This window comes from Zalophus californianus, chromosome 5 (assembly GCF_009762305.2).
Source record: "Zalophus californianus isolate mZalCal1 chromosome 5, mZalCal1.pri.v2, whole genome shotgun sequence".
NCBI classification, from domain to species: Eukaryota; Metazoa; Chordata; class Mammalia; order Carnivora; family Otariidae; genus Zalophus; species Zalophus californianus.
The window spans coordinates 22,169,033-22,186,158 of record NC_045599.1 but is presented as its reverse complement, the minus strand read 5'-3'; the positions used below and the strand labels follow the sequence as shown (position 1 = coordinate 22,186,158).

Sequence of the window (17,126 nt, the reverse complement as noted above, 5' to 3'; positions counted from 1 at the left end):
CCACTGATTCGACAAACACTTCATGGACTAATATGTCTAAACGTCTTTATGTAAGAAGGATTCCATGCAAAATTACAAGAAAATTTGACTCTAATAATTTTAAACTAGTGATTATTTAATATGGAGGAAAAGAAAGGAAGAATGAAAGAAGGAAAAAAGTCCCTTTAAATATCACTTCCTTGACAACACTAATTGATCTTTCTGTAACGATAGAAATGTTCCAGCTCTCCAATGATCCAATATGGTAGCCATTAGCCCCATGTGGGTATTTGAGCACTTAAAATGTGGCTCTAGTAATTGAAAACTTGAATTTTTAACTTAAATTTAGACTTAGTTTCACAGCCACATATGACTACTGGTTACAGTATCATAAAGCACAGCCCTAGAACATTTAAAAATGTAGGTCTTCTGGGAGATGCATATGGAGAGGGAAAGGCAGAGGAAACAAAAACTTAGTTAAGATTCCTTTTATAACAAACTTTCTTAGGGGCACCTGGCTAGCTCAATGGGTAGAACACAATGAGACTCTTGATCCAGGGGTTGTAAGTTCGAGCCCCATGTTGGGTACAGAGATTACTTAAAAATAAAATCTTAAAAAAAAAAGAAATTTCCTTATGTAATTTTTTTTGAAGATTTTCTGACTAGAAAAAGATACATTCATACAATAAAACTGACGAGTCCAAATCCTTTCTACATTATCTTCAATGAGCTAAAAAACAACTGTTTGGGTATTTTAAAGAGCAAACAATGAATCATGGAACGTAACATCAAAAACTAATGATGTAATGCATGGTGATTAACATAACAAAAACAAAAAACAATCAAAAATAACAAGAATTTATACAGTATTAAACTATAGGATACTGGAATTAGCACCAACTGAGAGTCAGAATATTTGTTCCAAGTTCCAACCTTGACCCAGGCAGTTACAAGTCCTGTGATTTTGGACAGTTACTGAGCTCTTCTGTTTTTTGTTTGTTTGTTTGTTTTTAAGATTTTATTTATTTGAGGGCGCCTGGGTGGCTCAGTTGGTTAAGCAACTGCCTTCGGCTCAGGTCATGATCCCGGAGTCCCGGGATCGAGTCCCACATCGGGCTCCCTGCTCAGCAGGGAGTCTGCTTCTCCCTCTGACCCTCTTCCCTCTCGTGCTCTCTCTCTCTCATTCTCTCTCTCAAATAAATAAATAAAATCTTAAAAAAAAAAGATTTTATTTATCTGAAAGAGAGAGCACAAGCAGGGGGAGAGGCAGAGAGAGAGGGAGAAGCAGACTCCCCCACTGAGCAGGGAGCCCAACATGGGGCTGGATCCCAGGACCCTGGAATCATGACCTGAGCCGAAGGCAAACGCTTAACCATCTGAGCCACCCAGACGCCCCTGAGCTCTTCTGCTTCTCAAACTCCAGATGTGGGTTTTCAGGGTAATCTGTCAAATGTCCTTTAGAGTCATTTAGATAGAGACATCTATCTAAATAATAAGTATGTCAAACAGTTTTTCTTTTGTAGTCCATTAATTTACAAAGAATGAGTTCTATTATTAAAAATGTATTGACTGAGGGGGCGCCTGGGTGGCTCAGTCGTTAAGCGTCTGCCTTCGGCTCGGGTCGTGATCCCAGGGTCCTGGGATTGAGCCCCGCATCGGGCTCCCTGCTCGGCGGGAGGCCTGCTTCTCCCTCTCCCACTCCCCCTGCTTGTGTTCCCTCTCTCCCTCTCTCGTCGTGTGTCTCTCTCTGTCAAATAAATAAATAAAAAAAAAAAATCTAAAAAAAAAAAAATGTATTGACTGAGGATCTGCTACCTCAAGGCTATATACTAGGTACTAGGGACACATAATGATAAGTAGCCACATAGTCTGCTTCTCACGGAGCTTGAAGTCAACTCAAGCCAACTCAAATAACCACGTTAATAAATATACTATTATTAACTGAAATAAAGGCTCTCAGGGAAAAAGTGGTTTTTCTTAGCTAGAGGATAAAAGCTTCCTCTCTGAGGATAATAGGATTGAAGCAAAATCTTAAAACTGAAAAGTTAACAGTGTGTGTATGGGGAGAAGGGAGGAAGAGTTCATGGACAGTGTCATGAACAAAGGCCTTATGGCAAAGGAAGTACTGTGACACTGAGCAACTGAAACATTAAGGAACAGGTAGGCCAGACCTGGGCAATGCAGGGCTCGTCTTAAGCCAAGGGATAACATATCAATTCTGTTTTAAAAATATTTTGGGCACAACAGTGATGGGAGAGCACAGTGAATACGGAGAACCCAGTTAGCTATAGAGGACATGCTACAGTTTGGGTTAGGATGGTAGCAGTGAAGATGAAAAAAATACTTAGGAAATAAAGGTGATAGAGGAAATAAAGGTGATAGAACTTGGTGATAAACTGGATGTGGAAGGATGAGAGAAAGCATCAAGGATGACTCATATACTTCTCACCTGTGTACCACAATGAATAGTGGTACCATCCATGCAGACACAGGGAACACTGGAAGAGGCCTGGGCTGTTTTGCTTTTGGAAGGGGAGGGAGAAAATCCTGAGTTTGTGAGTACAGGGTGTCACTGAGATAAGAAACAAAAAAATCCAGCAGTCATTAGATGGCCTGAACTTAGCAAATGGATGTGGGAAGGACACAAAATTTTGGAATTCATTAGCCTACAGATCATACAGCACAGGGAGAGAAAAAGAAAGGGGAAGGAGAAAAGGCAGAATCAAGTCTTGAGGATGGCCAATTTGGAGATAAAGGAGACTGCATAAGACACTGGGCTGAAAGAACCTCAAAGTTAAAAGACAAAATGGTGTAGAAGCCAAAGAAAAGAAAACAAGACCTCAACAGAAAATCAAATACTGCTGGAAGGTTGAATGCTGATGGGAGATGGGGCAGGGGAGGGAGGGGGTAGTTTTCTGGACTTAATAATAGGGCGGAGGTCGCTGGTAACTTCAACAAGAATTATTTAAGTAAAATGTATTACGTAGAAGGTCAGGGTCCACATGGGTCCTTTAAATCTCTACTGGAAAAATCAAGCCTACCCTAAAAAGCCAACTACCCCCCAAAAGCTCCAAAATGACTCACATACTGAACTCTGTTAGAAGCCACATTGTTGAAGGAACTAATTCACACCAACCTAACAAAGAACCATCCCAGATGTTTCTATGATTCTTAACCTACGTGAATATCTAATTAGTGAATGTTCAGGAACAGTATAGTGAAAATTTAAAGCAAGGAAATTTCAGAGCTCAAATCACCTACTATAATTGCTTCTGCAGAGAGACAACATTCCACTAAGCTATTTTTTGCTTTTCAGATTTTCCCCATCTTCTAAATAGACATCCTCGAGTTCTCTATCAGTACTAAGTTTTTCATAATAGCTTTTAAAAAGCAGTAATATCAAAGGATAAAGTAGCCAGTGGCAAAGGACAGCATTTGTATTTTATTTTTGTAAGATTTTATTTATTTGAGAGAGAGCACGAGACCAGTATGAGGAGAAGCAGGCTGCTGTCTGAGCAGGGAGCGTGACGCAGGGCTCGATCCCAGGACTCCAGGATCATGACCTGAGCCAAAGGCAGCAGCTTAACCAGCTGAGCCTCCCAGGTGCCCCAGCATTCACATTTTGTATGAGACACTACCGATACTTTTAAGATTTGAGAGAGCGCGCATGCGCACGCACACACTCCAAGCGGAGGGAGGAGCAGACGGAGAGGACCTCAAGCGGACTCCTTGCTGAACAAGAGCCCACTGCTGGGCTCCATCTCAAAACTCTAAGACAATGACCTGCACCAAAATCAAGAAATGAATGCTTAACCCATTAAGTCATCCAGAAGCCCCACCACTGATACGTTTTTAACTTGAATATCCTTGTTGTCCGTCCCTCACTCACCTTCTGGAATCGTCTCAGTAGTTGCTCACCCTTTTGTACGCTTTTTGAAAAACTACTGGCTTTCATGGCTTTCCCTAACACTTGAAGTATAAAAGCACATTTTTATGCTACAAATTAAAACCCATTTTCTTAAATACTATTATTTCACAAACCAGTGGCTGCCATGTTATTAGTGTTTGCCCCACTGCAGAATTTGCAGAATGAAACCCAACTCCAGTCCATCTCCCAAACCTGCTCTTCCCACACTCCTCCCCAAGTTCATAAATATCAACTCCATTCTAAAGAGGGGAGAAACCCTGCCATTAATCCTTCCATACACCCCTCATCCAAAACATCAACAAATTCCAACAATTTGACCTTTTAAACACACCCAGCATCTCAGCATCCCTCATCACATCAAACACTGTTACCTCAGATTTGTTCCTCACTATTGTTCTGACCTCCTCTCGTATCATTCTCCCTCTTGCTGGCCTCCTCGTTTCTCAGTCATGCTCAGCACACTTCCACCTCAGGGTCTTGATGTTCATCATTCACCTGCCTGGACTGCTCTTCTCCCCCAAGTATTTGCAAGGGGTGATCCTCACTCCCTTCTTGTGTCTGCTCAGCATCAGAGAGGCCTTCTCTGACCACCCTTATATAGCACAAGATTGGCCATCACCATCTCTCCACCTTTAAGTTTCTTCACAGTACTTACATCTGACCTATTTCCTTACTGACTCCTACCACTAGAATGAAAGCTCCATGACTTGGCTGTGGTCGTAGCTCTATCTCCAGCATTTAAAACAGTGCTGTTGTTGGTGCTCAGTGAGGCTTTGTTGAGTAAATTCATTTCGCTTCAGCATGAAACCAAAAGGATTACTACTTTGGACTTTCCAAACATTTATATTCCAGTCTCATGGGATTGGGAATGTGAGTATGGCAACACAAATACACATAGAGAAGACATCAATTATGAGAGCAGTGTACAGTTCTGCCACATTTTAAAATCCCAAAGTTTATCTTTCCTTCTACCCAAGCAGTCAGCTGGTGTATACCTGGGCAACTACATACAGTATTACAGATAAACCACACTTCACCTCAAGTGGCATGGGTTTAGCACAGTGAAGCCCCTGCCAAAAGTGCGGTATCTTTCAAGTCTGACTTTGCCATGTGCAAATATTTCTTATCAATGTCCTACCTTTATTCAGTCCTGGAACTCCTCTACTCCTCCCCTCTTCACGGGATGTGACCCATTCTTTCCTTCAGGAAACTTCAAGGACCCAAGTTATGTAATAAAGTCATCAGTAGTGTGTGAAATTTCTTGTCCCAGAATCAACACAGCCCACTCAAAGAAGCAGCTACACAAGTTAGTAGAGATAACATACTGTTTAATGCTTTATTTAAAGTCCTTAAGAAGGAAGAACTGCCTACCCTGATACATTCAGTGAATAAATGTTTATTAAGTACCTGTTCTATGTACGGCGATACATGAGACACAAGCTCAGATCCTATGAAAGTGGCAGTCATATTCATCACTGATTACACTATCACAAGTGTTCCTCCTCATTTCTCTCAGCTCTACCATCATTCCCCCTTCATGAAGTCAGGGCAGAGGGATGATGTTGGTAATCCCCAATGTGTCTTCCTCAACATCCCAGACATCTCACAGCAGGTCCGGGGACAGGGAGGAAGAAGAAGAGATAACAACAAAGAGAAGTTACTACTTCCTGGCATTAGAGTCAGAAAACCCTGGGTCTGACTTCCAGTTGTTCCACTTTCTATGAGTGACATTAAGCAATTTCTTGGCTTCTATGAACCCATTTTATCACGAGTAAAATATGTGTAAGACCTGTTTCTTAGGAATTGTACGAAAAACCAACAAGCTCAGTGAGACATAAAAGACATTATATGTAGTTCCTCTCTCTTTTTATTAATGAGAAAGGCTGTAACAGAGGCCATATGCAAAAATGACGTACCACCAGCAAAAGGTGCCCAAGCCTTGACTAAGGACAACTGGGCAAAGGTTATTCTACCTTTAAAACTGTTTTAATAATGCTTTAATCCTGTAGAAGCTATTATGGATTGTCCACCACTCAATTCTTCCATATTTGATCATCATGCTTTCCATTATACGTGTTGAAGTTGCCCATCAAATATTAATTTGTTTGACCTCCACTTTTAAATTTCTCCTTGTAGGGGCAAGAATCAGTACTTGGGACTTAACTTTTTGAAAAAGGTTAAAAAAAAAAAAATCAATTCCTGGTAAGAGCCCTGAAGAGTTTCTGCCTTCTTTATAACTCCTCTCTCAGCTTCCCTGACACTGCTACCCTGGCTATTTCTCACCAGCCTAACGGCTCCTTCTCACTTCCCTTTGTTAGTGTCTCCTTAACCTCTAACAAACCTTTATGTATTCTCTACGCCTAATCCCAGACCCCATTTCTTTTCTGTTATCTACCCACTCTCCCGAAGTCATTTCAAGTCCATGACTTTAGACACTCTCTCTATATACACACACACACACACACACACCTTGTATTAGATATACACATGTATATACACACATACACATATACACATGCATGCGTACGTGTGTGTATAGATCTCCATTATACGTGAAGTTGCCTATCAAATATTAGTTTGACCTCCACTTTTAAATTTATATATAGATATCTATAGATATTTATATAGATATCGATATATATATATCTATATAACCTATATTTACATAGATATAACATATATTCTGCCCTCCTCCCTCAAAATGACTCTTGGACTAAGATGTCTTATAAACTGCTACTCAAACACAATTCCTCCTTTCCCCTCTCAAATCTAGTCCTCCTCCTGTATTCACCATCTCGGTTGTAGCACCATCTATTCAGTTGTTCATCCAAAACCTGGGAATCAGCTCCTCTTTCACTGCCACAACCAATCCACCTGCATGCGATTCATTCTGCCACCAACTCTTATTATCTGTAACTCAGTAATAGCTTGGGTCTCCCTGCTTCCATTGTTGTTCTGCCAATCCATTCTTTATCCAGCAGCCAGAGATGGTGTAACAAAACAGATCATGTGGCTACCTCATGAAAAATCCTTCAATAACTTGCCACTACATTTATAACATCTTCTCCTGGCCTCCTATAGTTCTTATAGTTCTTTGGACATACCACTCTCTCCTCTCACTGTATTTACATACACTGTTTCTTTGACCTGGAATGCTGTTCTGCCCTATCAACTTATCCTTTAGGTTTTGGCTTCAGTGTCACATTTCTTGAAAAAGGCCTCCCCAATCCAAATTAAAATTAGGTCTCTTTATATCCTTACTAGTATCCCACACTTTCCTCACATAGCCCTGAAAATAAAGCTTGTAACTATCTTACTTGTGCAACCATTTGGTTAAGGTATATCCAAACAAAGTATATGTTTTGCTAACCACTCCATTATCCCACAGTACCAAGAGCCATGTGGCTAACACTTAAGAAACTCCTCTCTCCAGTAAAAATGTGACAAATAGAAAACTCATGAGTCCTGGTTCTACAATGGCTGCATAAGACACCATGGGAGTGCACTATTCCACTTCATCTGAATTTTCAGGGAAAAAACTTTAAAGTCACAGTGGTGGGTAAAGAAAGGAATTCAAGTAGAAGAAAGACTATATAGTCCTTTCCCCTAACAGGTTTCTAGAGTGCTTGTCTTTTACTTCTTTTGTTCTTTTATAAAACCTAGTACAGAGTATATAGATCCAGTTAAGGTGGAAACTGAAGCACTTAGTGATCAAAGTAGACTGTGCGACATCAATCAAGTGCTAGAATTAAATGCTACAAAATTCTAAATACTATGATTCACTGAGGGCTAGAAGCATTAGAATAGGTTTTATGGAGTTAAAAGTAAATATAGACAGGGTGAGGAACAACTTTTGGGGATCTAGTCAAACTACGCTAGAACCTCTCCTGCCCTCCTTCAACAGCACTATAGTCAGATCTGTACTCCTTAAAATGACGTGTTTCTTCAGTCCATTTGCGAAATTCTAAACAAAATTATTTTCTATATGAGGTTCTATGCTTAATCTAATAAACCTTTTTAACTGACCATAAAGGGCCCAAGTGGCAGAAGGTAAAAAAAAAAAAAAAAAAAAACTACAAAGAATTCATTACACTACCTGTTGCATAAATGGAGCTATGAACATAACATTTATACACTACATTCATCATGTAGGAATTAAGAGAATCTAAATTGAAACCCTAGAGTTTGCGTACTTTCTGAAAGGCCAACATAGGTCAAAATAACATGGATCGAACTAGAGAGGGTATTATGCTAAGCGAAATAAGTCAATCACAGAAAGACAAGTATCGTATGATCTCACTGATATGAGGAATCTGAGAAACAAGACAGAAGATCATAGGGGAAGGGAGGGAAAAATGAAACAAGACAAAACCAGAGAGGGAGACAAACCGTAGGAGACTCTTAATCTCAGGAAACAAACTGAGGGTTGCTGGAGTGGAGGGTGGCGGGAGGGATGGGGTTGCTGGGTGATAGATATTGGGGAGGGTATGTGCTATGGTGAGCACTGAATTGTGTAAGACTGATGAATCACAGACCTGTACCCCTGAAACAAATATTACATTATATGTTAATAAAAAAATAGAAAAAAATAACTACATATGCCATTATTTTCTAGGCACTGAACATGGGCCTTGATGTTTTCTTTGCTTTTCTAATCTTCAAAATAACCCCAAAAGTTGAGGAAGATGAGCCTCAGAGGTTGGGTAGTTGCTTCAACTCTACAGCTAACAATACAAGTTTTCTTTTTAAGATACTATAAATTGATCAAAAACACCCAAACAAAAAACCCTCAAGTTTTGGAGAACTTGAAGTGCTTTGTTGTTCATAGAATTTAGAGTAACAAAAACTTTCCTAGGATGTTTACAAGTTCAAGGTATATAATATCCTTCAATTCACAAACCCTTTTAAAAACTTATGGGTAAATATAGACTGCCTTACTACTTAATTCTTCAGCTTTGGTGCAATCAATCTGAAATATAGCATATGATATTTTTAATAATAAAATGCTATAATGAAAGGGAAATTACCAGCTATACATCTACTTTACAGAGATATGGAGTTTGGTTAAGATAAAAATAAATGTGAAAGAATTTATACAAGAGTATAAATGTTTTAAAAATTGTTTTTCTTCTGATACGACAAAATACCATAATGGAGTAACAGAAGTAGTATTATCCAAAGCTAAATGATGTCAGGCTTTTAAAGAATCAGTAGGCTGTAAGGATTGGGACCTCTGTAATTATTTCAAACTGTATGAATGTTACATTATCAAACACTAGGACAGGTACAGTCTTGTATAAAATGAGTGTATGAAATCAAACAATCACACCTGAAGAAATTACATGCTTTCTGTATTTAAATTTTTCCACACTATCACATCTCAGCCCGGGTGGTACCAACTCTTTGCATTCACAAAAATTCATCAACGTAATCATTTTACACTTGCTAAAGCAGGCGTCAAGTAATACCAACTCATAAAAGTTAAATATTAAGTCAAATTCCAAAAGCATTGAAGTTATCTCAAAATAATAATTTTCCACCCTGAAGAAATAAAAATCGGATGTGGCCATAAAAAATAGAATTATGGAAACCAGTAGACTTTTAGGGATGGTTTTCTGTTCACAAAGTATAACTACTTATGCAAGACCCCAGAATGTCTTTCAATCTAGACCTCCTCCACAGGGGGGGAAAAAATTTTTCTCTTGTTTCTCTTTCTTTCCCCTCCTCCTATTTTACACTTTGCCCACCAACTTTTCATACAGTCCTCACCCAAAAAGTTTATAATAAAAAATAGATCTATGCCATTATCAGCAACAGTGTATCCTAAGATTTGTATAATCCTTTGCATGTTCAAGACAGCAGTAACTGAGCTTTAATAATTCAGAAACGACAAACACACCCTGTTAAGATTTTCTTTTCAAACACTACTGTTCCCACTCTCGGGACCCCTAATGGGTATACATAAACCATACAACACAACCTTTAAAAAGGACATCTAAAAAGATGGTACGTGCTCTCCACTCTCTCCCCAGAGCCATCCTCACCTCAACCTCCCGCACACTCCCTTCTCGGGTCCCACAAGCACAACTGTCATTCAGAGGGATGGTGGCTGTTAAGCGTGGGTGAGAAAGAAAGCATACACCAGATACACAAGTGGATGGTGAAGGCTGTTAAATGCAGTCTCTCTTCTATTACCGAACTAGCTTAACCCGCTGCAAACTTTTAAGAGATTAAGTTACATTCCTCCCGCAATCCCACCCTTGACAGCTGACTGCAGAGATGCCACGGAGTCGTGCACGTCCATTCCCGCCACCTCACCCGTGGCGAGCCGGCGGCCACATCCCGCGGTCAGCGAGGACCAGAGGACCAGTGCTTGGGAATGAGGGAGGGCTGGGAGAGCTCACCTTTTCCAGCTCATCGTGGAGCTCAGCCAGGCTGGGCCGGAGTAGCTTCTCGCCCAGCTGCGCTACGGTGTGCCGGTAGTGATCGATCCTGGGCACGGCGTCCATGGTGTTGTGGCCAAAGGTGCGCAGGTAGTAAGTGTTGGTGTGGGTATCATAGTAGTAGTGCTGGTGGTGCCCACTGCCGCCGCCACCGCCCGAGTGCAAGCTGCTGCCCTCGCTCAGCACTGTGTCCCCGCCGTTCTGGAAGCTCACGTTGGGCCCGTCGCCTCCGACCCCCGCCGCATCCGACAGGCTCTCGTCAGCAGATGAAGAGGCAGCCGGGTCCACGAAGTTCACGCGGAAGCGGCCCTTGGCTTCCTCGCTGCCCTTGCCTGGCCCGCTTTCGCCGCTAGCTTTCCCGTCCGCTGGGGTCTCCTTACCCCCAGCCCCGGCCCCAGGCGCCGCGGCGGCCGCAGTCCGCCCCGCGTTCTCGGAAACGAGGTCCACCTGGAAGCGGCTCTGGCTCGGGGTGGGCCCCAAGGGTCTGCCCAGTCCGTCCCCGGCCGCCGCGGCGCCCTCACCGCGGACCCCGCCGCCGCCCCGGCTCGCGGCCGCAGCATCCTCCGACACTGAGGGCACGGCAGTGCCGGGCAAGTCCACCCCGGCGGCGGCGGCCAGCGCGGCAGCTGGCGGCGTCTCCCCGACACCGGCCAGCCTCGGGGCGCCGGAGGAGGGCGCCGTGGGCCCCGGTTCCATCGCCGCCCGACCCCCGGCGGACTCCGAGAGCCTGGCGGACGTCGCGGGCTGCACGCCCTCCGCGCCCCCCGCCGGCGGTGCCCGCGGCCGCAACGCCAGGTGACGGAATCGCTCAACCCCTCCGCCCGCCCGCCCGCCGGCCCGCCGCCGCCGCCGCCGCCGCCGCTAGCCCGGACCCGCACAAACGCTGCCGGCAGCCGAGTCGGCGCGCGAGTACAGTGGGCGTGGGGCGGGCCCCGCTGTTTAAAGCCTCGGCGGGGCCGCAGCGGTGGCGGCTCCGGCAGCAGCACGCGGGAGGCGGGGTCGGCGGCTCCTCCGCCCCTCAGCCCGCCCACCCGCGGTCCCGCAGTGTCGCGCGGCAGACGCTCCCTCGGCGGGCCGGCCCTCTCGGGCTTCTGCCAGACCCCACGCGAGAGCTGCCTGCGCGAGGATCGCGTCCGTCCAGTCCGCGCCGGGCCTCGGGCAGCGCGAGCCGCTCGGGTAGCGCGACCAGGGAGCAGGCGCGGCGCCGTGCCGCCTCACTGCCTTCGCCGGGATCTCCGCGCCGCTACCTCCTCTTCCGTCGCCCTCCTCCCACCCCTCCACCTCCTTCCCCCGCCCCCTTTGCGGCGAAGAGGAGAGGGGCCCCCCGGCCGCCTCCCTCTCTCCCCGCCCCTGGGGCTGCACGTCAGTGGGCCGGCAGCCCAGGCCTCGGCAGCGGCGGACGGCGCCCGGCCCGGCGGGCGAACGGGCGCCCGAGTCCTGTCTCGGCGCACGCCGACTGCTGATGCGCCCGCGGCAGTTGCCACCACCGCGGAGGCTTCAGGAGCTCTCTCTCTCCAATCTCTCTCTTCTCTTTTTCTTTTTTTTTTTAATTTTTTTTTTTTTTTGAGTTCTGAGCTCGCAGTGCTTGGGCTGAGCCGGCGAGATCTCGCGAGATGCTGCGGGGCTGCAGGGCCGCTTCACCTCAGGCGTGTGGTACCCGAGGCGGTGCTAGAGCTGCCGGTCGCCCCCCGCTCCGGTGGGTGATGCCGGGGATTTTCCCGTCGGGCCCGCAGGTGCTTCCGGAGTTGCGCCCCTAGGCGAAGTCGGCTCGCGGCTCTGGCCGGCCGCGACGGCCCTCCCTTACTCCAGGCCTGGGCCTAGGGGGAGGCAGGATTTCCTTTGAGCCGCCACTGAGGCGGTCGACTCCCGGCCTGGCCGCGTTAGATTTGCATAACCAGAAACACTCCCGTGGAGATGCAGTGGGTGTGTCCACACTTCGATGACACCTTTATTTTATTTTATTTTATTTTTTTTTAAAGATTTTATTTATTCATTTGAGAGAGAGAATGGTAGCAAGAGAGCATGAGAGGGAAGAGGGTCAGAGGGAGAAGCAGACTCCCCGCTGAGCAGGGAGCCCGATGTGGGACTCGATCCCGGGACTCCAGGATCATGACCTGAGCCAAAGGCAGTCGCTTAACCAACTGAGCCACCCAGGCGCCCCGATGACACCTTTATTTTAAAAAGCTGTGATGTTTGAAGGTGAGAAGGGAGCTAAGTTGTGATACCGTATCGTTTCAAGACGATTCTTAACTTGAGGCATTTCCAAAAATGATGGGAAGCTCAGCTCAGAAGCGAATACACAGCAGTAACCGTAGAGCCATGACTAACCGTGGAGCCCTGACCGGGAACTTTCGGCGTGGGTTAGGTTGTGAAGAATTCCTGTTTTCCTCCTCTCCTCTGCAGACCTGTTTTCTCTTCTGTGAAATGTAGGGGAATATAGTGATTTTGCAACTTTCTTAGCAGCAGAACCTATTTTTAAACTAAATTCTATCCACAGCTCCACGTAAAAGCAGATAACGACAACGAACTGTTTCTTCCACCACTCGTCTTTTATTTATTTGTATTTATGTATTTTAAAATTTTAGTTCCGGGGATAAGCACCCTCCTTTGTTGAACCCTGGAAGTATGGCCCAAGAGCCCTAGAGTTCGCAGAATTATTCGGAAATGCTGTGAAGAAAGTTGCAACCAGACAATTTTCAAGGAATTGTGCTAGCCATGATCTTAGTTGACCTTGGCAACTTTTCGTCTCAATTTACTATTTCTGTTGTAAAAATGGAGAGAGGGAGGAACCACGCTCCGATCATGTAGCCATGGTTTTTAAAGTCCCTCTTCAGCTCTAGTGATAGCAGAAAACCAGGAGAGGCCAGAAAAACCAGGTGGCCCTTTAGGCAGTGCAGTTGCTACTGGGACGTTGCTGCCTCTGTAGCTGCTAGGTGTGGTACCGTAGCTAATTTGGTAGCTGTTGAAATTCAGCATTCATTGAGCTGAACAAACGGTAAGCACTTACCACGAGGTGCTCTGTATTTTGGGGATACGGCAATGAGCAAAGCAGACAGTCGCTTCTCTCATGGAAATCCTAGTCTAGTTGGGGAGAGAGAGGCAATAAAGTTAAATGGATACAGTAGATAGTGTCGCTCGTAGCGCGGAGGAAGGAGAATGGGGTATGCGGTGTGAGACGGCGGTGGCAGAATTTGTCATGGAAGGGCCCCACTGAGAAGGTGACATTTGAGTGAGGTAGTGAGAGATAGTTGTATTTGGGAAAATAGTGTTCCAAGCAGAAGAAAAACAAAAACTGAAAGGTGAGACAGCATGCCTGACTTGTTCTTGGAATTGCATATAGGCCAGTGGGGCCTATAGGCCTGCTTAAGGGATGGGGAGAATCAAGGGAAATGATGTCAGAGTTTAGGGATCGGGGGCATAAGAGACCAGAATGGACCCCTTTGGCTTTTGGAAGGACTTTGGTTTTTAATTTGTGTGAGATGGTATATTAATTTGGACTGTCCTAACACAATACCATAGACTGAGTTGTTTAAATAATAGAAATGTATTTCCTTACAGTTCTGGAAGCTGAAAAGTCTAAGCAGGGTGCGAGCATGGTCAGCTTCTGGTAAGGGCTTTCTTCCTGGCAGGCAGGCAGCTGTCTTATCACTGTCCTCACATGGTGGAGAGAGAAATCTGGTGTCTCTTATAAGGGAACCAGTTTTGTCGGGTCAGTGCTCCACCTTTATGACCTCATTTAATCTTATTCTCCAAAAGGCACTATCTGCAATGTAGTCACATGGGTTAGGGCTTCCACATATGGATTTGGGTGGCAAGGTCACTTACCTCCTTAGCAGATGGCAAGTTATTAGAGAGTCCAAGTAGAGGAAAGGCATGATCTGACATATATTTAAAGCATCAATCTAACTGCCTTGTAAATACACAAGAATCTAAATGGTGGGGATAAAGAAAGAAACAAGGAGATGTGTCAAGAGGCAACTCAACAATCCAGGAAGTGATGATATGGCTTTGACCAGGATGGGTAGCAGTGAAAAGGGGCCAGGGGGCGAGGGGAGAAATGGTTGAATTCTATCTAGGGAGGCAATAGAATTTTCTGATAGTTGTGGAGTGTAAAAGAGAATCCAAGGGTTTTTGCTTGAGTAACTGAAAGAATAGTGTTGCTATTTTCTGAGGTGGAGGAGATGCTGAATGGAGCAGGCTTGGGTAGGAGGCACATCAGGAGCTCAGTCTGAGATGTCTGTTGCAGGAAACAAATACATGTGTAGTAATAAATAGTAGTCACTCATATGAATGGGTAGTTAAAAACTGAGAAGTTCTAGGACAGACTGGAACATGGTACAATGAGAATGCAAAGGGACCAGACTTAGCGAGGGAGGAAGTGACTTTTCAGCTGAGGTCTGAAGGATGATAACTTCCAGGGGCGGTGGGGGGGCGGAGTTCAAAAAAGGGAAATATTGTGAACAAAAGCCCTCATGGACTGAACATGGCCTGACTAAGGAGCTTGCAGCTAGTTTGGTTAAAGCATAGAGCTCAAGGGGCCAGAGAGATAGGAGATGAATCTATCTATTCTAAAAGCATCTTGTACAACCATTAATGGGTTTTCAGGGAGATAGAGGGGGGCATGATCAGATTTAACCTCACTAAAAGTCTCTCTAGTTATATTGTGGGCAGAAGATTGGAGAGGAACAAGAATAAGAAAGACAGGATACAATTTCAGTAATCTAGGCTTGGGATAATAGCTAGTAGCTAACATTTATATGGAATAACTAGTAGCTAACATTTATATGGAATTTATGTCCTGGATTCGGTGCTAAACTCTGCATTCATAATCTTATTTAATTCTTACAACAACACCATGAAGAAAATCATAGCATTACCCGTGTTTTACAGATGAAGAACTTGGTCAAGAAAAAAAGGTTAAGTAACTTCTCCAAGGTCACTCAGCCCAAATCAGGATTTGAATTCAGGGAGATTGCTCCACTAATCAAACTCTACATTGTGGAGGATACACGGGAGATGAGGAAAGGGAAAAATTTGAGAGATACTTCAGAGGTAACTCAAAGGACTTGGAAATGGATTGAAGGAATGAAGGAGAATAAAGGATGAATGTTCTAACTTGTTTACCTGGGGTTAGATGATGGTAACATTGGTGAGAAAAAGAACATTGCAAAACTAGGTTTGGAGATGGAATATGAGAAATTTGGTCTAGAGCATATTGGGCTTGAGGTACTTTTGAGACATCCAAATGGAAGAGTTAAACTATTTGGCTACACGGGTCTTGGGCTCAAAGGAGAAGTTTGTATGACAGAGTACAAATGTGTGAGTCTTCTGCAAACAGATGATAACTGACAGCATGGACATGAGTAAGATCACTCAGGGGGATGGTATAGAGCAGCACTGTACAATAGAACTTTCTGCAGTGGTGGGAATATTCTATATCAATGTTGTCCTGTATAATAACCATGAGCCACTTGTGGCTGTTGGGCACTTGAAATGCCTAGTGCAACTGAGGAACTGAATATATAATTTTATTTTCTTGAGTTTATTAGTCCCATGAGCTAGTGGCTACCATATTGAACAGCATACGTATAGAGTTCAAAGAAGGTCTAGAGTCCAGCTTTGTGTAATTCCAGCATGTAAAGACTAGATAAAAGAAGGAGTGGCCTGAGAGATGAAAGGGGAACCAGATGAAGTCATTTTTGAAGTAAGATCAGCTGAGTTAAATTGGGCCAAGAGATGGAAAAAGATGAAAAGTGATAATATATTGAATGTAGTAACCTATATTAGCCAACACAATGGGAGGATAATGGGGAGGAGCAAGGGTTTCAGGAGATAGAATCAAAATGTGCATGTGAAACTTGTAGAGACACTGTCAGGAGAGGTCTCTGTTATTTCACTGTCAGCAAACAGTTGGTGATCAGATTTACCATGTGTCAATTTAGAGACTAACCTTGAGGAGAACAGACTAGTTGTCCGTGCCATGATGGAGTACCCCCATCATTTTGCTCACTTTCCCCTTTTGCCAAAAAGTCAGCCTGCGGCATTGTATGTGTCAATGCATTTACTAGTATGTATTGAATGTACATAGAATTTTAGGACTAGAAGGGACTTAGGTTGTTATTCCAAGCCTCTCAGTTAACAAATACTAAAAATCCTAAAAGGAGACATAGATTATGTCTAGATCTACAACTCTTCATATCTGCAGATTTAGAACAAGTGAGGTACAAAACCATGTGGAGACTTTAAAATCAGCATATTTGGGGTTTTGTTGTTGTTGTTCTTGTTGTTTTACGGTGAGTTTTCCTTGGATGTGCTGTGTGTGCTCATATTCCACCTGGTTATGGTTTTCCTTTTTTACTAGCTGGCATTCTGCATAAAGAATAGATCAGTGGTATTTTTCTTGACAAATAAAGTTATTATCCTATCATGGAAAAAAAGTTACCCTAGAGAAGCTTGTTTATGCTGTAAATGCCATAATTTTGTTTTCTTACTCAAGTCTCAATCACATTCTTCTTTAAAAATTTATATTTGTAAGTTATAGCTTTCAAAAAAGACAGCTCAGTGTTTTATCGAATTTAAATCTTATCCAAGCAGTACATTCATAGCAAACACATTTAAAATAAACGTAGTCTCAATCTCTTTTCATTCCCCACTTCCACTTATGCATGTATTTGTAATAAAGCTAGTCAAGGAAATCTTTTTTACTCAAATTTTGTACTAGAAAATTATTTTCTGTCTGCACAGATTTAATACTTACAACTGTAGGCTGTGAACAC

General features: G+C 43.9%; 1 protein-coding gene across 2 annotated transcripts in view; it reads right to left on the bottom strand.

Annotated features, from left to right (window-relative positions):
* The window catches only part of SLC12A2 (solute carrier family 12 member 2), a 103,581-nt gene extending 92,284 nt beyond the window's left edge, over positions 1 to 11,297 (bottom strand). The window contains exon 1 of one of the 2 annotated variants that reach the window (XM_027604681.2): positions 10,312 to 11,297. In XM_027604681.2, coding sequence (XP_027460482.1) covers positions 10,312 to 11,046 — 735 coding nt within the window. In that variant the 5' untranslated portion in view covers positions 11,047 to 11,297. The remainder of the gene's footprint in view (positions 1 to 10,311) is intronic. The other variant, XM_027604683.2, reaches the window with a different exon arrangement.
* Between the last annotated feature and the right edge of the window lie 5,829 nt (positions 11,298 to 17,126).